Source organism: Pygoscelis adeliae, unplaced genomic scaffold, assembly GCF_000699105.1.
Source record: "Pygoscelis adeliae isolate BGI_AS28 unplaced genomic scaffold, ASM69910v1 Scaffold632, whole genome shotgun sequence".
Classification (NCBI taxonomy): Eukaryota; Metazoa; Chordata; class Aves; order Sphenisciformes; family Spheniscidae; genus Pygoscelis; species Pygoscelis adeliae.
The window spans coordinates 330,732-353,564 of NW_008824227.1; the positions used below are offsets into that span (position 1 = coordinate 330,732).

At 37.1% G+C, this 22,833-nt stretch overlaps 1 protein-coding gene across 1 annotated transcript in view; it reads right to left on the minus strand.

Annotated features, from left to right (window-relative positions):
* Positions 1–22,833, minus strand: part of MYOF (myoferlin) — a 71,232-nt gene that overhangs the window by 43,950 nt on the left and 4,449 nt on the right. Inside the window, exons 2-11 of the mRNA XM_009334805.1 lie at positions 21,113–21,168; positions 20,126–20,217; positions 8,430–8,538; positions 7,029–7,113; positions 5,812–5,972; positions 5,159–5,287; positions 3,613–3,675; positions 3,450–3,500; positions 1,820–1,850; positions 1,225–1,344 (exon numbers count right to left, since the gene is read on the minus strand). Of these exons, the coding sequence (XP_009333080.1) occupies positions 1,225–1,344; positions 1,820–1,850; positions 3,450–3,500; positions 3,613–3,675; positions 5,159–5,287; positions 5,812–5,972; positions 7,029–7,113; positions 8,430–8,538; positions 20,126–20,217; positions 21,113–21,168 (897 nt within the window). The remainder of the gene's footprint in view (positions 1–1,224; positions 1,345–1,819; positions 1,851–3,449; positions 3,501–3,612; positions 3,676–5,158; positions 5,288–5,811; positions 5,973–7,028; positions 7,114–8,429; positions 8,539–20,125; positions 20,218–21,112; positions 21,169–22,833) is intronic.

The following is a 22,833-nucleotide window of genomic DNA, read 5'->3' on the forward strand; positions in this document are numbered from 1 at the left end:
GGACATAACAGTGGTACATAGTGTTCGGTATATAAGAAAGACAGAGTAATGTAGAGAATTAAGGTGATTAGTTAAACTGGTGCCCACAATACTCTTCAGATAGAAGACTGTTGTCAGTTTCATTATAAATAATGAGACTTTATCACATTATCAAGCCACAAAAATTAATTCTACCTAAACTTTTTTACTTACATTTTTATCTCTAAAGTACTCAATTGCAGGAGCCCATTATAATCGCACTTTTAAAATCATCATCATCAGATGATGGTAATTTTGGCACTCGTACAATGCCAACTTCATGCAGTTTTCATACTCATCTCAAGAAGAATATTGTGGTAAGGCATCTTACTGCAATTAGAAAATGCATACAACTCTGATATAATTTACCAGAACTTACTGCTTCCTCCTTTAAAAATAAATAGGAAATACAAGATTTCACCACAAATAACTAGACATATCCTTGTGATTTCAAGAATCATAAGGATAGCAGAAAGGAAGAGTTAATATGGAACAAGAAGGAGGTCTTCCATGGTTCTGGGGACCATATTATATTTAACTAAGGAGTAGCAGTATGCAAAAATCTCAGGCAGGAAGGACAGCAGAACTTAAACTACAGACAATGGTCAAGTAAGAAAAATGTCACACAGAAAAAAAGGCCTGTTTTTACCTTGACAGAAAAGCAGACAGTTAAGGATTGGATTGTTAGAACTATCTCCTGCTTTCATATGCATCAAATTACTTGTGCCTAACTTGTAATTATTGATGGGTCTGATTTTCACCTGGCAAATATTTGGCGCTTTCTGGTACTCAGGTTTCTCTATGGGCTTCTCTACATTACATAGTAGCGGAGACATTCCTAACTTAGTCCTGGAACTGGTATCAATATGTTGCTCAGCCTGATTAGCTGTGCTAAGGAGAATTACATATTAGCTTGCACGCAACACCAGGCTAACACATCTCTACTTCTTCCAGGATGTGAAGAAGTATCTACAAATGGTAGATCAACACACCCAGAGCTGCTCCAGAGGTTGCTTAATTGGACAGGATAACAAAATAAGCTTTGAGTTAGCCACTTAGTACTGGATGCCCTTGAAACACTTCTAAGTCTTGTCTTACTTTTAAATACTGCTCACAGAGTGAATTATACAGTATTCAAGAAATATTGGGGGGACATGAATACATATCCGTGGGGTGGAGAGGGGAAGAAAAACATTTAAATGAAACTTACTGGTGGCTCATCTCCAGTTCCCAGAACAAACATGCTGACTTTCATATAGCCTTTAGAGCCTGAATTTGTATCTTCAGGATCACTCAGCAAAAGCCATTTTCTCATGACTGCATGGCCTAAAATAAAACAAACACCACCACCAGCCCCCAGTAATATCCATTACAAAATGGCAGAAATCATAAAATCAAAGTCAACTGTTCCAAAAGCATGCTTTATCCTAAAACTAATTATTTTAAAAGTTTACTCTGTCCTAGACCGGTCTCAATAGCGCCATTCAAAACAAGAAATCTAGTGGTATTAAAATGTTGTGGCATACTAATTCAGGGACATAATTATCAAATATTTTTGCATTATTTTTTCACAATTTAGGTCTTTGATACCAAAACTAATATCCAAATTTTAGGTGCTTGTACTTCATCTTGAAATCACTGAAAGGAGTTATATATTGTTGGATTTTTTTAAGTTAATACATAAAGCAGCAATCTCAAATAACTTTCCATTAACTTTCTTCTTTTACTTTAGAAATTTAATGAAATTTTTCAACTTCAAGTTTCAAGCTAGGAGAGAAGCTCTGAGGTAACTGTTACTTACCAGGCTCATCATAAACATAGCCAATGTCAATCTGAAATAAAGATCAAAGGTATTACCTCTGAAGAAATACCAAAACAGAAAAATGCTAGGACAACTCCCCTCAAGTTTTTCATGAATACTACTACATTGTTCTCTTGTCACAAACAAAAGAAAGTTTACATAGCATATTCTTGGGAGGAGAAAAAGAAAATGCCTTACATTGAAAAATGAGGGATTTTGAATGGATACAGCAGCCAAGAAGAAAATGCAAGAAAAAATGTATTAGAACTAACAGCTGTAGTTACTTTCTTCTTTCCTCAGATCCCCAGCTTTTTCATTTATCAGAGACAGAAGATGGGGCTAGCTTACTGCTTCTTTAATTCCCTATGTTCCCCCATTATTTTATGTTGACAGGCTTTTCAGAACTCTTTTGTTTCTATTTCCTGCTCAACGTCTCATCCTTCAGGTCCAGAAATGAAGCTTGTTTTTTTAATGAATAATTTCCTTTTCCTTTTATGAAGATGATGGGCAATTTTTCCCCCCACTGCGTCAAATCTGGACAAAATTGCACATATGCCACGACTGTATTCATTGTATCAGATTTCAAACATGTTCAGGAAGGTAAGTATGTTGGCTCATGGCAATTGGGACTAGTAGGTAAAGTCTGAAAGGGTGATTTTCTAGAGAGAATTACCCTTGGGGTTTTCTCCTGGAATGTGTGCCTGCAGGAACAGAAAGTAGCTGAATGACATGCTGTCACCTGCTTAGTGAATGATCAATCCTCCACAGAGCAATATACCACTGTCTGAATCACTAGAAATTACATAGATAATAACCAGTGAGAAGCAAAAGCAACCAGCTTTGTGGCAGAAACTGCTTCATTTATAAAAGAGCACTCTTCCACACTTGCACGTTTTTGTGAAAAGTTGGTCTAGAGACCTACTGAATTTATGCAGTACAAAATAAGCAAACAGAAAATACAGCCAATGCTGATATTGGAAGTGTCACAATAGGGGATCCCAGCAGCCATTACAATTGTCACGTGAATTCTTTGTCTGTATTGCTTTAGGAATACCTTCAACAGGCAGATGTCCACCTCCCAATATTGACCATAACAAATACAAATAAAGACAATCTTACTAATACCATCAGAACCACAGAAATTACTTTAACTAAGAGACTTTTCCACCATCTCTTTTACTTAACAAACTTCTGACCAAAGGAACACCTTTCCACATCACTTGAGAATGTGTATCTTTATGCCGCCATACATATCGTTATTCTGCCTATTAGCAACCTAATAAAATTATCTCTTCAAACCCTACCTCATACCAAATAATCACCCTGATACCTGAAACCAGGACAGAGGAAAAAATTTACCTTTTGGTGAATATTTTTTTCTCTTGGATGCAAGTTAGAGAACTTGGCATATAAAACAAGTTTTCTTTAACAATAATCTTCTACTCAAATAAGAAAACTGTTTACTAGTGCTTTGAGCAAATGGTCTCTAGCATGAGAAGCAAGACATCATCAGGTAATTCTTTGGCCCCATGCTAAAGTAGTATAAATTTAAACATTTAAAACAAGTACTTAAAAAGTTTCTCTCGTTTTATTTAATTTAGTCAAGATATGGAAGTTGTTTCATACCCACCTTAAATTCTCCCATTAGACAGTCTGCTCGTAAAGAATAAGAATCGTACACCTAAAAAGACAGACAAGCATGAAACAGGAATGTTCCCAAACATCATAGTGAAATGGCCAGACAATGCTATATGCATCCATCAGCCTTTCGAACATGCACCATTTTTTCTTACCCGAATGCTAACTGTTTCATCAAGCAACTCTAAAGGAGTCATGTGGACATTGTAGAAAAATATCTGTTAAGGTAAAAACAAACAAAAAACCTGTCTCAAAATGACAAACACCTAATTCTCTGAACAGAAAATGCAAAAAACGTTATTTTAAGAGGCTTGTGAAGCATGCCTGCTACAGTACTTTTACCCTGCCTCCTTGCTGGACACATTATATGGTAATTTAGCACAGAATAAAAAAAATTACATTTAGTAAATAAACTTGGTACAAAATAGACAAAAGACAGTCACAACTTCCATTTGAATGAATGCAGTAGGCATATCTGTGCTGCAAACTTTCAGCACTTCACATTTTCCTCAGGGGAACAACTTCGGGAATTATAGAGGTTGTTCATTTTCCAGGACATTCAATCCTAGTCTAGCCACCTCTGTTGTAGCTGTTAAAAAGGTCTTGTTTAGGGCTAGTGGTGATAGCGATTGTAATGATTTGCATCTTTGAAATTCAAGGCCACAGGAATAAATCTGATAGTTTGACAGCATGAAGATAAATATACTATTTACTAGCTTATTTGTTTTATTAATAGTATACACCGCACTAAGTTTAGTCTTTGAGCCAGCTATACTCCAGTCAGTACTTTATCCAACAAAAGGGAAGGGTACATAAACATGGTCCCTACTGTTCCATTTTTAGCCTAGTCTGGATACTGAGACTGCCTAGGAGTTGATTCAATACAAGGTGCAACTGGCTTTCTCCCTTCCCTGTTTTTTACCACTGCTTCATAAATCTTGACTGCTACCTCCAGCTTAGTTCAAGCCTCAAAGTTTTAGAATGTCCTTGGTTTTGCCCGCATGTTTTAAACATGCTTGCCACCCAGTTCCAAAATCTTCTGAATTTTCCACACACATCCAGATAACGAGAGCTATCCCTCAGCATTCTCTCTATTAAGATTAAGCTTTGCAACATTAGTCTTGCAGACATGGGATCATTCTTATGTCCCTTATACAGCTTTGAATTCTCTCCTGTATTTCAATGTGTTTGATGTGCAGACCCCTGTCTGGACAAAGAAGTCTAGTTGTGCTTTTACAAATCACGGGTAGCAAGGCAATTACATTTCCTGATTCAGTGTGGCAGTCTTATTAACCCAAAGCATTGCACTGAAAGCTCATCTGCACACACCATAGAGATCTACAATGATTTCTAATAAATTTTTCTGTGATTTTATAACCTGCACACAACTATTCGAAGTCATTATTACGTCACATGGCCAACTGTATCAAAGAAGATGTTCCATATGTCTCCGCTGAAGTTTGACTTCCTTCTAGATAGCTTTATCTGCTAAGACTGCCAGCAACAGAGATGTGGTTAGTGATGTGAATACATAAAGAAAGGGACTGGGAACTGCAAAATGCATATTAGCCATAATTACCGTTAAATATTAGCAAATTCTTATTCATAATGAATCATAATGATCATAATGAAAGCTGTAAGAACTATTTCCTACATTTGATAGCATCAACATTTCAGCTAAGTTGTTCTTACACCACTCACTTCATCAAAATATGGGTTGTTTCCTCTTTTGATTCTTGTTCGGTGTGTCTGACCACAAACATGAACTTTGACTACTGGTTTTATGTTATTTCCAGGCAACTGACGACCTTCAATGACTCTAACACGAATCTGGGGGGGAAAAAAAAAATTCAAATATTTGTATTAATTCATTCCCTATATTATCTATCATACTGGTGACAACAATTTCTTACTATACCACCAAAAAAGTTAGCCAACATCTGGAGTAGCTGGCAGATATGGACTGGACAGACTTTTCAAACTTAATTATGATAGCAAGTATAATTTTACTTGAATTTTACAAGACAAGTTAGGGATAATTATTTCAGTAAAATTTTTTTTACTTGCTTTTACTACTTATTTTTAAAGCTGCTATTGTATTTGAAATCTATACAACTATACAATAAATAAGGTGCATCTAGATTTCAGTCAAAACTGCACAAAATTGGACATCTCGTAACAGGCAAATTTGAAGAATACTTTTGAAATACAGGCTTTCAAATGAAGAGGCTAATTGTCTCTACAGTGCCTTAGATTTGCACCATCTGACATTAAATTATGCTCAGGCTATGTGAAAGGAGCAATGTCATGCCAGGCAGAAAAAGGGAACATGCAACATTTAATAAATCTATTACCTGGAAATCTTGTGGTTTGTTAGAAAGGATTCTCCGTGTTTTCCTTCCTTTGGTGATGCGTTTAGCTAGCTGGGCTTCCTTTGTGCCACTTGGAACTGTTGGTGTGATACCACCAACTGGACCATCCAAGACATCCTCATAATCTCCATCATCTTCTCCATCTCATACAGTAAAAAAACAGCGCAATTAATAAACAAATAGTACAGCTTGATGTTAAAGTTACAGGAGTAAGAGTCTGGTAGCCAAGAGTTCCACTAAAATTGTATTATTATCTTATTTCAACAATTTTTTTTTGCTAACCACATGCTTCCAACTCCTTTTGAAAGCTCGTCATTTTAGCCTGCTTAAGAACAAATTTACATCCTAACCAAACTAACTGTAGATCTGTTCCTCTTCAGGATGCAGAGTATCTAATACAATTCCCATACACTTTTTTGAACCAACCGATTGAAGTTTTAGCAAAGTACAGTTCACCTATAATCATCGCCAGATTAGTTCACAATACACCAGAAGTGATTAATTTTATTCCAGTTGAAGCTGTTTCCCAGCACCAAGACTAGGCTAGAGCATAGCATTGGTTTTTACTTCAGAATCTTGAAAACATGGAGGCATTTAGGGTCTGCCATGCAAAATAAAACTCTGAATCCTCCTCCATAACATGTAACTGTGGAGTGAGTTAAAGTTTCTTAGTAAGCCTCTTTGACAGTTCTGAAATCACAATACCTCTGTGGAAGACTGTTCTAACACCACATGACACTACAATACTGGATCATACAGTGAGATTCCAGTATTGCAAAACAGGATCCGTAAATATCTAGACCACAAGAGTGTGTCATTCCCCTTGTGTTTCCACCTTCTTTTCTTAACTGAAGGACAGTGACTATGGTAAAATCTACAGGAAGAACAAGCTGTGTCTCTGATGATTAGCATTAACAGAACGTTTGTTAACTGTATGAATTAGTTTGCCAACACAGGGTGATGATCACTTTGCACAATGAAGTCCTCAGTGATCCCTGTAAGAGACATATAAAAAGCCAGAGACTGAATCATTCTGAATCATCCTTAACTTCTTTAAAATCACAATCTGGCAGTCTTGACATGCTTGCTTCTGGTCACATTTTTTTCTGATGAACAATGCTGTTGAATCACTTTCTTGCCTTATCTTAAATTTCTTCATGATCTTTTAACAACAATGTTCTGAAAAAAGATTGAAATACCTTCTTGTGTATTGGTCCCTCCTGGATCATTTGGATTTGCAGGTCCAGCTGGTGGCTCATATCCTACTACCAAATCAATTGTTGCCTATAGAGAAATACACTTTTTTTAATGTAGCACACAGTATTCACAACAATTGATTTAAAGCAGGAAGTTATTCTAACACTGTACATGAACAGTTAACTACTCATAGTCACAGCACAGTTTATAATAAAATTTCAGCTATTATTAAATTAATAAACTGTTATTAAGCTATATATACACATACAAACAATAAAGATTACACAATTTGCAGCTAATGGAATAGGCTCTAAAATAATATCTAACAAATGGAATCACTGTGTTTATATTTAGAAAGATATGTCACAATACAAGTATATAAGATGTTCTACAAATGTTAATTTATTTAGTTCTACAATATTCATGGCAGACTAGGTGACATCCTAAGTTTGCAGATGGAAAAACCAAGGCAGTGAGAAATAACACTGTCTGATCAACAACGTAACACGTCTGAGCGATAAGTAAAATTTTCTATCTGGCTCTTCTAATTGCTTGTTCATACCTCCATCCTGGAAGAAAAACACTGTGTCATTTTCCATTCTAATCATAAAATTGTCTTTTTTTGTGCTTGACTGCGGTTTTGGATTATTGAACAAACCATTATTATTCCTAGTTGCCACAGTGACATGAGGAGTCAGCAAAAAAAGCCCAACCCTGTGACCAACTAATCATGATATTAAACTACAGCTGATGAGATACTGAAATTACCCTTAAAGCCTCTTATTATTAAGTGTACTAGAATGCAATATGAAGTGCCTTAACAGCTAGACTGCACAAACACAGTAAGGTCCCAGTTCTAGAAACTACTTAATTAATAACTAAGTTAATAACCAGTTAATAACTCTGTTAAATTTAAACACATGCTAAACCAAGTTAAGCAAGTTCTTGTGTAACTTTCTAAACTGAGCTGGCAGTGAACATGTACGTGCTTATGTGCTTTCTAGAATCAGTGCTATGACACAGGTAGATACTAGAAAGAATACAGCAAAAAAGCGCATATGGGAACTCCATCTGGTACTTGGGAAAATGCTCTTTTTCAGCATCGGGCTGATTTCCATGCATACTCTGTGGCCCATAGTATTTATCACACATATATACACATACATAATACATACACAGAAAAAAATTTATCTAACTTAAAGGATATTAAACAAACTCAGAGAGTACAGACATAATTATATCTTGTTAAAAATTTCCTCTGTCTGGAGCTTTTGCTACAAAATTCCAAGCATTTAGATCATAAAGTAAAAATAACTTGAAAATATTTTTGTTTCACTATTAGCCCTGTTGCTGGAGCATTTTGATCAAGAATACAGTAAAATAAGGAAATGTAAGCCACTCACTCCAGTTTCTTGTCCCCTTTCATTTAGCAGAGGTATGAGTTTGAAGGGAAAAGATCTGCTTTGGTTACCTACAAGATCCTTAAGTGCTACGGATGCACTGCCAATTAATCTGAAATGAAGTAAAAATCATTATTAGAATGCAAGTATACATCAAACAGAAGTTCCCTTTTGTCTTTTGCTAGTGTCTGTTAGTCGACCAAATAAATCCAGCAATATCTTGAAAACCCAAGACACAACAAAAGATCATTGCAAATATTAATCTAATGATTGTGTACTGCTAATTCGTATTTTCTGTTTCGCTGCACTTAAATGTGCTGGTGTTCTTTATGGAAGACAGCTTTAACCTAAAAGAGGTTAAAAGCCTAAATTTAAATAAGTTTTATGTGTATTTTTGAAAATAACCTTCTGTATAACTTTCAACAGCCATGTCACTTGTTTCAATACTGAATTCTCACTGGTAAACTAACGGATGTAAGACTTTACTTCCCTATATAGCTTTGCAAACTCTCAGATGAGAAGTAATGTATAAAAGCTAGATATGACAGCTGTTGTACTACACAGAAAGAGACACAAAAAGACATACACACATCTCTAATGAAAACAATGAAACAGAACAAATGCAATCAATGTGCTTACTAGAGGCTTCACAAAATTAATCTTCTTGCCCATACTCTACATTTTGGGATAGGTTCATCTCCTTGTCTCTAAATTCTCAGAATGTTTCGATGTGGCTCTAGAGAGGCCTACCAAAGGAAGTTGCCCAGGAGATCTGACATTATGTGGTAGACTCTCCTGAGCTACTTCTGCCTACTTTGGGACTGCATCTGTCACCCCCCGCCTCTCCAAAAAAGTGAAAACTGCATGTGCTTTTAACCTGAGAAACTTCTTTTAGGCAGAGTTTCTAACAGTGTGGCATTGGTCTCATGATATCTGGCACTGCATTTCATTCCCATAGTATGTAGTAACAGTTTACTCCTATACTGAAGTGGATTATTGGAATAACTGGGACTTTTGCCAATGAAAAAAGAAAACAAGATAATTTCACCCTGTAAATACTACAAAGCACGTTTCACAAACAAAATACCAGCTTTTGCTGCCAAAGCAGAAAAAAGACTTGTTCGTGGAGAATTTAACTGAAGTCCCTTTGAATAGATTACAGTGTTTTTTCATGGAGAAGCTAAGGATGCAAGGGCATTTTTTAACATGAAGCAAGAGCATTATTATAGGTACTCTCAGGTGCTATGTCATGAGAACATAATTTACTTTTTGCAAAGTACATTAGGATAGGTAAGTATAAAACATAAATTTCCTGCAAATATACGTTCCAGGTATTACACATTGCAACTTTTGTTTAGCTGTGCACAAAAAATAACTACACTTTCTGTTTGAATGACCTGTTAGAATTACTTTGGTGCTGTCACCTCCTCAGTCAACTGCTTTCCCAGTTCATCTCATTCCTCCAAACCCAGACGCCTTTTTGATAGTTTTGACTCACTACTCAAACCTTTCACTTCTGCCCCCCAAATTGCCAGAGCACAGTAATATTCCAGCTATGCCTCACATATTCATCACACACAGTGGATGGGCTAGATGTGAAAAGCAGTTTAAGATCAGGCCATGCTGCAGAGGAAATGCATGAAGCTGTTCTAAACTTTCAGATGACCATAACTGAAACTCTGATGCCATTTCTAACACCTGCCTCTCCTCCCTTTACTGATCAGACTCCTCGATTCAGTATTGTAGTCTTTATCCAGTGTACTTAAAAAAACTATGGAAATACACCTAGTTATTTCAGTGAGCATTAGATTAACCCTAGGTACATTTTCACTTTTTACAAATTGTTGCACTTAGCTGGACGTTAGCTGAAACACTGACTCCATGCATTTCTCAACTTTAGGAAGCTTAAGAAGCAATTTCTCCTGTTACGCAATCAAAATTGCATTCAACCCACAAGACAGACCTAGATTTGGAACATCAGATATACATGCAGTGGTCTTATTGATCCCTCCAACTGTAGTATTATTTGGCATTGCTTATGATTTAATGTAGCAAATCTTGACACTAAACAGTAATGTCTACCTAGCTCAGGAAAAAACAGCAGATGGTCTCTCTCAAACCGAAAGAGGCTTTATTTTTTCCCCTGTGGCTTCAACATTCCAAAAATTGGTGTTATATAGAAGTCAAGTAAGTCTGACATTACGCACCAAAGAGAATATCTTCCTCTGTATTTGACCAAACTTTTCTACATAAAGAGCAGGTGTCATGCAGACAGACATGATACTATTCAACAGTCAAAGAAAAGCAGAAAAGGTTCATTCCATTAAGACTGCAAATCCCAAAGCAGTTAAGAGAGAAAAATACTGGGTAGCTTAATGCATTTTTCTCTTTACTACATAGCCTTCTAACATGTTAATAGGTTTGAAAGCAAGTATAATATAAGCAAATGGGAAACTATTCCTACAGTTGGAAGGAACAAACACTTGAATTTCATTTACGCAGCTGGCTGCTGAAAGAAACCAACTTCTCGTCACCCTTCTTCCTTCAATGCAAAATTAATCAATAAAAACTTGCAATTCCAAACATTCTTATTTCTCCCAAATCCTTCAAGCGTGACTATGCCTTCCCATTTGGGAATAACAGAGAGAAACATACCTAGTTTGAGGTATCATAGAAGGGAAAAACCCAACACGACTACTCAAAAACAGCTAGGCCAAATCTGATTCTAAAGGCAAAGAAAATCTTTTCCTGTGCAATTTTGTAGATTTGCTATTTTGATTTGATATGAGCTGGAGTGTCTTACATTAACTGCAAAAAGAACCTCAGTTCAGAAGTCACCCAGTCTCAAATCATCTGGATGACTGTTTCAGCAACCACACCCTCCTATCTGGTGACATTAACTCAAGAACAGCTGGTCAACAGTAGTGCTTTTGAAATTTTCCAGTGTAAATTTCCATTTCTACATCCTCATCTGTCCTGTGCAAATGATAACTGTGCACACATATGAATACATAGTAATTGTTTTTAAAAGTCTTATCACCTTCAGAAGACTGAAGAGGGAGTCAGCTACATAGACTACTTGCTTGCTACTAGTTGCCTCTAAGTCCTTTGTTTCCCCCTCCTCTAACAGGTTGGGCAACAATGGTCTCCAGTCTTTTTCCACTCTAGCCAGAGTGAGAAATCTAATATTTAGCCTATACACTACCTTGGCCTACTTCTAAGCTTTAGCCAAATTCTAAGCTTTAGGCAGTTAATCTTTTGCCTTCCCCGAAGTGGTCCTGTTCACTAGATTTGGGATGTTTCACCCCTCCCTTAGCAGAACCACAGAACTGATGAGGTTGGAAGGGACCACTCAAGATCATCTAGTCCAACCCCTCTGCTCAAGCAGAGTCAGCTAGAACAGGTTGCCCAGGACCATGTCCAGTCTGGTTTTGATCATACAGCTACTCAATAATATGTAATTGAGTACAGCTACTCAGTAATATTTTCAAAAGTAAGAAGGAATGTCTCAAGGTCATCGCTAGGTCTCATCTTTGTCACTTGTACAGGTCTTGGAGAAAGTCTTTTTCCTGAGATGCTTCTCTCAGGTCTCTAACCTTTGGGCTAAGTCAGGTAAGACCAAGTCAGCTAAGTCAGATAGCAGCAGCTGTTGTTGTGACACCACGTCCATTAACAGTTCATTGCTGTTTAATGCTTTGCTGCAAGGTCTGCTACTGTACTCGTTTCTGATATGTAACTAGACGCCCAGTTCTCTGCACGACTACTGTGAAGTTGCTGTGTTCCTCTGAACTCTGAAGACTTTTTACCTTCAGGCAGGATTGCATGCAATCTCCCTCTGAAGTCATGACTTTCAAGGTGACAGCAGAGCCAAAAAGACTTTCTGTCACCTATTCATCCTCAAAGGACACTGCTCTTTGCTGGAGTTTTTTCAGCTTTCTTCCTCTTGCTAGGCAGACAACATTTGCCTGTTTAATTCCAGATCACACTGGTTTCTTGACACCATCAAGTGGGATAGTTTCAGTTTTCAGAATAGCTCAATACATCCTCTGACTTTTTGTTCATCAGCTGTTTTGGCAGTAGACAGCAAATGAGTATTGCTTCTTAACTCTGCTTAAGTACCTTTTTGGCCATCCCTGAGACATGCATATGTATAGTGCTCAGTCAGCCAGGTCTCAAACTTTTCTTCCAGCTTTGCAGAAGTAAAGCAAAAACCTGTCCTGCCACAAGCAGTTTAAACATTCTGGTCTACCACTGGATAAGACACTGAAGATAAATGCAAAGTCCACATTTAGAAGCAGATTCTAAACCACTTCAAATACACCTTATCAGTACTAGGCCTATGATACTTTCCCCCCAGTAATCAAAGGGAAATACTTAGTTTATCAGCATGAAATCAATGAATTACTGATGACCAACTATTAAACACAGTGTTGCACTTGTGCCAAAGCTAATTAATCCGTTAGTGCTGTGGTTAGCACTTCCTGTTAGCTGCCCAAATAACCAAGAGAAGTGAAACTTCACACCCATGCCTGGATCAGGAAATGCTAACTCACAATACCAACCATTTTACTACTCCTCCTCTGTCTGAAGGTAGCCATTCATACTAAATTCTTTAGCGTATTTTCCTCCAACTGCTTACATGCTATTTCTACTGGAAGCCCAGTGATTTTAATCCCCTGAGAGTCAAGCATTTAAATTCTTTTGACTTATTTTTAAGGGCCTATTTTGACAGAGGTTTCTATTGTTTATGCTCATCAGCAAACCTGATCCCACACTGCAGTTATAATTGCTACACTCAACCTTTCTTTCTCAGTGTGTATGTTCCATTACAGATTCTATGCTACAAGATCCAACACCCACCTTCTGTTATTCATGCTGTGTTTTAAAAATTTTATTAGGAGCAAACCAACTATTTTTATCTTCTTTAGTTATTTGATAATACTTTTTGCAAGAACAAACTTTAAAAAAGAAGCAAAGCATGGATACTATTTTGTACACGGCAGAAAACCCCAAAACTGAATCTTAACCAGGCTGGATCTTGCATACAATGGAATAATTACATGCAAGGAAAACCCGCAACTATGCACAGCCACAGTGACGTGGAAAAGAATCCACACAAAAGGGTACAGCTGTAGGAGGATTCAAACAATCTAGAAACTATTTAAGTATGGAAAATACTTAAACATGATTAAATAATTTGCTGCACTGTTCATTTGTGGCTGCATTTTTCTGCTTGAGAAAAGGGTGTGCCCAATCTGTTTTTCCTCTGTGTCGCTATGTTACTAACTACGCAAAGAACATGAGGAAACACATAATCCCAACTCATTTTCAAATAGAATGAAAATCACTTCATTCAGACACGACTGTAACTTCCTGTTAACATTTTTTTTCCTTAACTTCACAGGGACAACTGAAGTTACTGGGGGTTTTTGGTTTGTTTTTTAACTGCATAAATATTTGTGTTCTGAGAGTTTGAAATCTTTCTACTAACAGTATTAGACATAACAGAAAACAGATGTGTTCTCTTTCCAAACATCTTTATGCTGGAAAATCTAGCTAAGCGTGGATCATATGAGTCCTCTCTATTTTGTTCCTATGATGGTCTGCCTGCATACATGTCAGTGTGGTTTGCTTTATTTATCTTTTCCAATGACTGCACCTTTTTACCATGAAGAGCACTCATTTAATCTATCTGCAAAAGTTTAGTGATCCTGTAAATGAAGCAGTAAATTCTATCTCCAGGAAAAAAGAAACGGAAAAATATTCAAATGTTCTTTCAGGCTTGATTTACAGAAACATGCCAAAGCAACAAGCTAAATGTTTTGGCACAGTGTAAAAACAGAGTAACATCCACTGTGCTCCTCCTCCTACATCAGTATAAGAATGGGCTGAATGAACAGCTTTATACATTTCTAGGCACTGTAACAAATCATGGCTTATACTGCAATCTTCTGCTGTGTTGTTTTAGAGGCGAGTATGGGTTCTGTAGTCACCTCTTAGGTGCAGCAACAGACCAGGTGCCCAGAACTAGTCAGGAGTAACACTGCATGGAATAGCAGAGTGTGTATTGGCTAGGAGCTTTGTGAGTGAGCAGCCAGAGAGAGGGAGTTGGGTTGAGAAACACATTGTTCTGCTTCTAGCCTACACTGCAGCAAAGAATGGTGGCAGAACATTTGAGCAAAAGTTGTCTCTACCTTGAATATAACAATAGCAATCCCCACTGCTTATTTTCCTCCAGAAGAGAGAAAATAAAGCCAAAGACATCGTGTAGTTTCTTCTCAGTGCTCTTTCTCAGGCGACACAGTCCCCTAGATGTACCCTTTACACTCAAAAGCTAAATCCCAATTCAATCTAGACTTTAAAGTAAAATATATAAAAACATGAACCTCTAAAGGAAAGATTATTGATTTAGACTCAAATCCCACTTAGCTTAAACACCAGATACACCTCCCAAGTTAATGGGTCTACTCATGAATTATGTCAAACGCGCATGGCAAACACTGGGTTTCTGAAATAATGGGCCTTTACCTCTGAAAGACTTCAGTTCAGTTAACCACATCAAATTTACACGTAAAAATTCATACAATATTGTCCAGCCCTCACTCCCCCACCCCCCTTTTTTTTTAAACTGTCATTATAATAGCTCTTAGTAGTAAGGACCTTAGGTAGGCATCATTTTTCCAATCCTGAACTAGCATGCAGACAAAGCAAGGGAGTGTCATTTGCACACTCTTCCACCGAGCACCTTTTTGGAATGCTGCAGCACTGCAGGCATGTATCTAACCACAGACGACTTCTTAAGTATTAAAAGAGGATACTGTGAAAGAATGGCAAAACTATGATATGGTAGCCCTAAATCTCTCTCAAACTCAGTAAATAGAATCAGCAGCTCTACAGAAATACAGGTTATGCATACATGCAAGTAATACGTGGGAAAGTTTCTACATTCCCTCTTTCATATGCTCCTTTGTCTAAAAGTGAATGTTCATTAATACCAAAGCTCTTCTGCTGTTACAGTGCTTTGTGTCTTTAAAAGAAATCCAAGATGACATTTCCTATTATCTTGTTACAGTCAGGAAGCCTGCTCATGTGTTTCCCACTTCTCACCCCCTTATCCTGTTTCCCTGCCAATAGCTCTTCCAAACACATCACACACTGCAAATATGTGGCAGTTATTGAGGATTTATTTTCAAAGAGCATTACTTTGAAGGTGTTGCTCTGTCTTTGGTATGGACTATGTATATTTTTGCACAGCTCCATACATGGAAGTCACTTTCTCAAAGAATCTTACTGGTTTACTTTTTAAATTGTACACAGAACAAGCGGTGGACAACTTCCAGTGTATAAACCCAAGCAAAACAAACAGGCATTTGCACAAGCTGTGAGTTAAGCACTATAAATATGAGTCCAGATGATACTTACAAATATGATTTGGAAAAAAAAACCCCACATGCCTGCTTAACTTGGAACTCACATACAGAGTGAGACATTTTAGGGGCTTCAAATAAGCACCTTCCTTTATTTTATAGAATCATAGAATAGTTTGGGCTGGAAGGGACCTCTAAAGGTCACCTAGTCCAACACCCCTGCAATGAGCAGGGACATCTTCAACTAGATCAGGTTGCCCAGAGCCCCGTCCAACCTGACCTTGAATGTTTCCAGGGATGGGGCATCCACCACCTCTCTGGGCAACCTGTGCCAGTGCTTCACCACCCTCAGCGTAAAAAATTTCTTCCTTATATCTAGTCTAAATCTACCCTCTTTTAGTTTAAAACCATTACCCCTTGTCCTGTCGCAACAGGCCCTGCTAAAAAGTTTGTCTCCTCCTTTCTTATAAACACCCTTTAAGTACCGATAGGCTGCAATAAGGTCTCCCCAAAGCCTTCTCTTCTCTAGGCTGAACATCCCCAACTCTCTCAGCCTTTCTTCATAGGAGAGGTGTTCCATCCCCCTGATCATTTTTGTGGCCCTCTCCTGGACCTGCTCCAACAGGTCCATGTCTTTCCTGTGCTGAGGGCTCCAGAGCTGGACGCAGTACTCCAGGTGGGGTCTCACCAGAGCAGAGTAGAGGGGCAGAATCACCTCCCTCGACCTGCTGGCCATGCTTCTTATCGAGAAATCTATTTTTCGATATGTTATAAAATCCATTACAAAATTCTGATTACTGGCAAGCTTTCCTATATCAAGTTCTGTGATTTCTGGGATTTCCCTGAAGTTAGAGGCATGCAATATATTCCTGATTTACTGACCTACAGGAATCTCGAGAATCAGAGATCTGAGAGCATCGGCTCGACTCACAGTGATTTTACGACAGAGCTGATGGAGTATTGTGAAAACCTGAATTCACATATTGGGAGGAGGCAGATAGTAGTAAAGAAAAGCTAACAATGGAAGTGGACTACTATCAATAAATATGAATGTATACCTAGCTCAGTGTCATAAAATATCCAAATTTGCCACAAAAAAAAAAAGAAAGAAGATGGTGTGCTATCATACTCCCTTTCAAAAGAGCAACAGCCAACACTACTTGGCATTGACAGAAAAGAGAGTGCGAGAGCACAGCAAACAGAGAAATAGATCCCTGTTTAAATTCTAGGACTTTATACAAAGAAGTCGGGAACTGGCATCTCATTTGGCATAAGCTGGTTTTTTTCTGCACAGATTTAAAAAAAACCACTCTATTACTGATGCTTCTCCAAATGTATATATTTACCTTTCTAGACAAAAATCCTATGATTTAAGCAGAGATAGGCAGAAGATCTTAACCATTATGGGATAGCTAAAGATTAAACACATTGTTGAAGCTTTATCTTGTTACGTGTGTTAAGAAAGGACTAGGCTTTGCCAGAGCTTTGAGTACAAGCATGTTTCAACACAAAATAATACACTCTATCCCTGCTGTAGGTTATCTAAAAGAAAAGCTTTCCGATTAGCTTGCCGTGACGCAAGACCTTACCCTTTTCCTGCAATTGATTTTAGGGACCAGGTTTATTTCTGTGTGACGAGTCATAAAACAAATGGCAAGGAGAACACAAGAGGTTGCTAACAATTTCAACCGATAATTTATGTCTTCTTCATTGAAATGATCTGCGTGCATTGCTTTAAGGTATCCTGTACACCTCCAATTCTGATATTAAATTAAAGCGTAAATCCTGCAAAACTCCAGATACCTTTTTTTTTTAAATCTCTATCATCTTATGTTCAGAACCACATAAAACTTTTAGTGTCTGCATTATGTATTTGTTTCATCACAAATACAGCAGGAACCTCAAAGTCCAGGTCAAAGTGACAAAAAGTACCCTCCAGCTTTACTGAAGTTTATATAGTATGCTTTTTAATAGAATGTGAATTAATTGAATTCTAGTGTTCCTGTATATACCATTTTAATTCTTCACGGCAACAATTTTTTTCAATGGCCACAGTCAAAAGGTCCTATCAACTCAATTCACAGGAACAAATCTATTCTTATCAAAAAAAGAAAGTTTGAAAAATACAAAGATTACTCTTAAAAGTTAGCTGAACAAGACACTTTAATTACTTACGTGTTTACTTATTACACATTCCTATTCTGTAAGAATATAAACCTACAAAAAACGTTTAAATGCCAACATGGACACCTGACAGCATTTTAGTACTCTAAAACTTTTTATAATGCCATCTCCTTTCATATAAAGATAGAAGCCTCATTCAAGGTGGCTCCTTTCTCAGTGTCTTCAACAGCAAGATTAAACTAAGAAAAAAAATAATTTCCAGAAAATCATACACTCTGTGCATCTTTTCTGCTGTAATTACTTCATGTGTAGAAAAAATAAGATATATTTTTCATTTTTTAGTTGAAGGAAATCTATTTGTGTTTTGTGCGATATTCTTCCAGGCACACGTAGATATAGCTACTGTTTGTTTATCTTCAGTTCTCTAAAATTAATAACAAAACCTGATTTTGTCAAAATTAAAACTAAGCGTCTTACTACTACATGAAGAAGTTTTTGTCTGAGCACTGAGGGCTCAACAAATAACTGCGCAAATGAAACTTTCCTTTAGCCTCTCACAGATGAAAAAAAAAAGGACCATACAAAAAGATCTGCAGCCTTAGATCCCATGAGACTTGATTTTTAGATGTCTGAAAAATGCAGAACCCAGGTATATAGGTGCTGTACGTACTGCACTGGTATAGTTTAGACTTTTAGAGTAGGATTCAAGCCTATTGACATGCACTAACAGCACCAACCAAAACAGAAATGGTGCAGGAGGGGAAGAGCCTTAAATTCCTGCATGTTAGGGGCATCATGAAAATGGGTATTTCTATCTGCTGAAGACCTAAACTCTAAATTCTTTGCTGACAGTAGGAGTCTCTGCCTTTCCTTTCCAAGAAATGAATGTCAGAAAAGGCAATTCTCAGCGGCCTCCCACCCCATTTTTATAACAGTCTAGGCTCCTCCTCTAAGGAATGGGAAGCTAGATACCCATTTTCTCCCTCTGCTGAGATTATTCAATTTACCTTCCACAGAAGACTCTCTTAATATCAAAGTACATATTTTCTTTTAAAAAAACCCAACAAAACAAAACAAAAAACCTCAAACCACCAACCAAAGAAAAAAATCCTCAATCCATTTTTAAACAATGTTTTTAAAATATAACCAGAAGAGGAGGTAGCAACAGCATTGCCAATCTTCCATATATGCAACAAGCCTGAGGCTTATAACACTCGGCCAACAATTGGAGACGGATTCATTTCCCTACTCAGTGCGAGAGAATTTACTCTCACATCTGACATCAAAACAGAGTTCTGCAAGCTGATCTTGGGGAAGTTACTTCTGTTTTCAAGTTCAAGCTTTCTGATAACCGTGCAGAGAACTCATGAAGCATTGGCCCAGGAAGAGTACAGTAGGAACATGACATTTCATAGACCCCACTAGCTAGAACACTCAAAAAAACAGAAACCAAGATTCCATTCCCAAGACAGTTTTTGTATTTTATGCAGCATATTTATCCTGATGACTAAGTCAGTGTCCCAGGAGATGAGTTTAGGACTTCAATCCCTCCAGACAAGATAGGAAATTGAACTTAGGCTTACCCTCTTCCTAGGCAAGACTCAAATAAGTGACATAAAATATAGCCTCTCGGGGAGATTTTTAAAGATGGTTAAGAGCCTTAACTGCATTTTGTAATTTTTGGTGGTTTGTGTTAGCTGTGTTCTGAAAATGCCAATTAAGAGCTCTTCGGAACTACTTTCTAGACATCTATTATGTATAGTAGTCTTGGGTACTGCCCTGCACCATTCTACAAGATGACAACCTGCACCAGGTATCTGTAGTGGCATAAATCTAGTTATACAAGGACTGTTATTACAAGTACGCACCAACTGAAATATGGCAGCTGTGGTTTTCAAGTGACAGTAACAGGTGAAGTGATCTAAATTTTACCCAAATTCTGCCTTAAATGTCTAAAATGTTCCTTGAATTTAGCTTCAGCGTGTCTAAAATTAAGTATAAAAAGAAAGCTGACACTTTGCTTCAGAGTAACAATCCAACTGGTAAGGGATGGAAAGCCTACTGGTTTACAGGCTACAAGTATGTATTACATCAGAAACCATCTAATTGCATCCATCATTTCTCTCCAGCAACCATCAGTTCCATTTTATTCCCTGGACTTCTGTATTGAAAGTTGTGTTTAATACTGGAAAAAAAAAAAGAACATACTTGTTTTGTCCAATTGTTTCAAAATCCTTCACAATAATTGTCAGGGAAGATGAATTATCCAGAGCAATTCCTTTTAAGTCAAATTCAAGAATCTGAACAAAAAAATGGAGCAAAACCAAATTATAATTACAAGTTATTTGTAAATTAATTAACAGCAGAGTAGCGTATACAACAAAATTATTCAGAAATAAATTTTGCATTTAGTGAGAGACAGACCAGACCAGCTTACATTTGCAAAAGCAAAGTTAAAAATCTGGGAACATGCTCATAGCACATTCTTGATTTGCTAGTTACTAGTAACAATAACAGAAAAAGAACTGAACTGTTTAATACTGAGCCATAACCTCTTTTGCAGCTCCACTTCCTCACACTAACATAAGTATTTTCTTATCATTCATAAGATCTGATACTATTCCCCTGCAATACTGGTTGAAGTCAGTTGCTGTTGAATTTAGACAAATATTCATAGGTTCCCTTTCTTTGTATTCCTAATTACAAAATGTAAGAATAATCTTTAACTTTCATTTCTGGTTGTGAAAAAACACTACTAAGAAAACATTTTCCCCAAGAAAAACATTACTGAAGATGCAAAACTGGACCAGTCCTACAAATAAACCCTGAGGCACTTCAACACATGATTCATTCTAATTCTGTAGGGTTTTTTCCTTGTATACAATAAAGGATCCAATTATGTTCCCATACATATGGCTAAGCAATGGCTGAATATAATTTGGTCCAAAGTAAGAGGGAACAAAACCAGCCCACAAACTCACCAGATATCCATCTACTTTTACATAAAAACATTACTTAATGAATTGTAATACATGGCGCAAGATGAATCCATTCACCTGCATTTACTAATGCCTTGAAGAACACATATCACTAGTTCCTGTTTCTAAGCAATATTCACAACTGTAGAAATTGACTTACCAACTTTACAAACGTTTTTTCTTAAAAAAGACCAAGAATTGATTAAAAAAAAATTACCTCATTCCAAACAGGATTAAGTTCACTGTCAATTTTCTTTGTTTTCTTTTTTTCATCTGCAAATACAAACAAAGTGTCATGATCTGTTTTTGCTAAAGCACTACACAAATATCACAATCTTTCCTTTCACTTTTCAAAAGAAAGCTTGAGCTTTAAACCAAACGTTCCAATTCCTTTTGCCTCTTCCAGTAGCTGCACATTTTACAATCAAAAAGTCCCCTGGGCAATTTTAGTAGTTGAAGCTTTTTATTCTGTTTTGTTTAAGCATACCTAGAGGTATTCCCAAAAAGCAAAATTAATGTTTAGGTTTCTCAACCTTTTATAACCCTTGACTGCAACTTCAGTAATGATGAAAGAAGACAGACTAAAAGACTTGGAGACATCAAACTAAACAGTAACCTCAAAGTGATGAACTTCAGTAGTAAAGAAAATGTGTTACACATTCACCATATCCGATTTACAAAATACTTGCAAGTGTTTAGCTCTGAAATAAAATCACTTGGGAAAAAAAATCTTAAGAAGATATGCTTACAGCATCACCACTTTCTGCTTTAAATGAACAGCTATTAGCAGAAATACACATGCATATAAGAGGAAATGCAGTCTTTCCTGAAAAAATGGTTTCCAGAGGTTATGCAGATCACTTCACTGACATTTACTGTAGCCTAAAAATTACAAATTTTCCATACTTCATGGTAAAATTTGCATTTGGTCAACCTACAAGTCATGGGAGTGTGGGGTAAATTATATATAGTGTGGCATTTCAATTCAAATTCCTTCTCCTGAGAGGAATAATACAACTCAAGTGTTGCAGAGGCTCTTTGCAGGCCCCTCTCACCTATTAAAAAGGGAAACAAAATTCTGTTCTTACAACAGGTTCAAAGCAAGTAACATTTATTTTTACTTTTTAGTTGCACTATATGTATACAGCTCCAATGGAGAGCAAGTCTTGACACAACACTCAGAAGCACAAAAGAACACTGGCAAACGCGCAGCTTTCTAAACAGAAATTGCATATATTAGTGATAACAAATGAGTATATTTAAGTACAGTCAGTAAACTAATTGCTGATCTATAAAATGCTCAGCACCACAAGAAGGCTAAGTTTCAGATACACTCCTTGTATTTAAGGACTACAGTAAAGGTAATAGCATTTTTATTATTCGCAAGTTATGGCTATACTTTGCCAGGAAAACGTTGCAAAGGCCTGGAAAGCAGGAGTAAAGATATGCCACATGGGCAAGTTCATATACCCGCTCTTCAAGCAGTAGACTGTGGTGGCTTTTTTTATTGGATGAGAGTGGGATGTACTGAAAGAAGAAAAGTCAGCCCATACTGCAAATTGCAAGAACTGACTCACATTTATGTAACAGGAATTGTCTACAATTTATACAGGATATTGACTCACACCATACCACAAAGGAAAGAGCATTCATAACATACCATGCTGTAGACTCACATCTTGCGGAACAAAGAACTAATTAACATGCTAGTAAGAGAAATTCAACTTCATGTTATCTAATAGGAGACAAAGCATTTTCAAAACTGAATATCCCAGAACATCTGGGGTTTGGCACTGGTACTCTAAGTCCCCTTACAAATAGGAGCTGCGAGTCAGGGAAAAGATGTTCTCAGTGCTGGTGAAAAAAGGAACAGTTGCAGCTGTTGGTAAAGGAGGTAGTGAATCACAGACCTGATCCTGATGGAACCAATGGATAAAT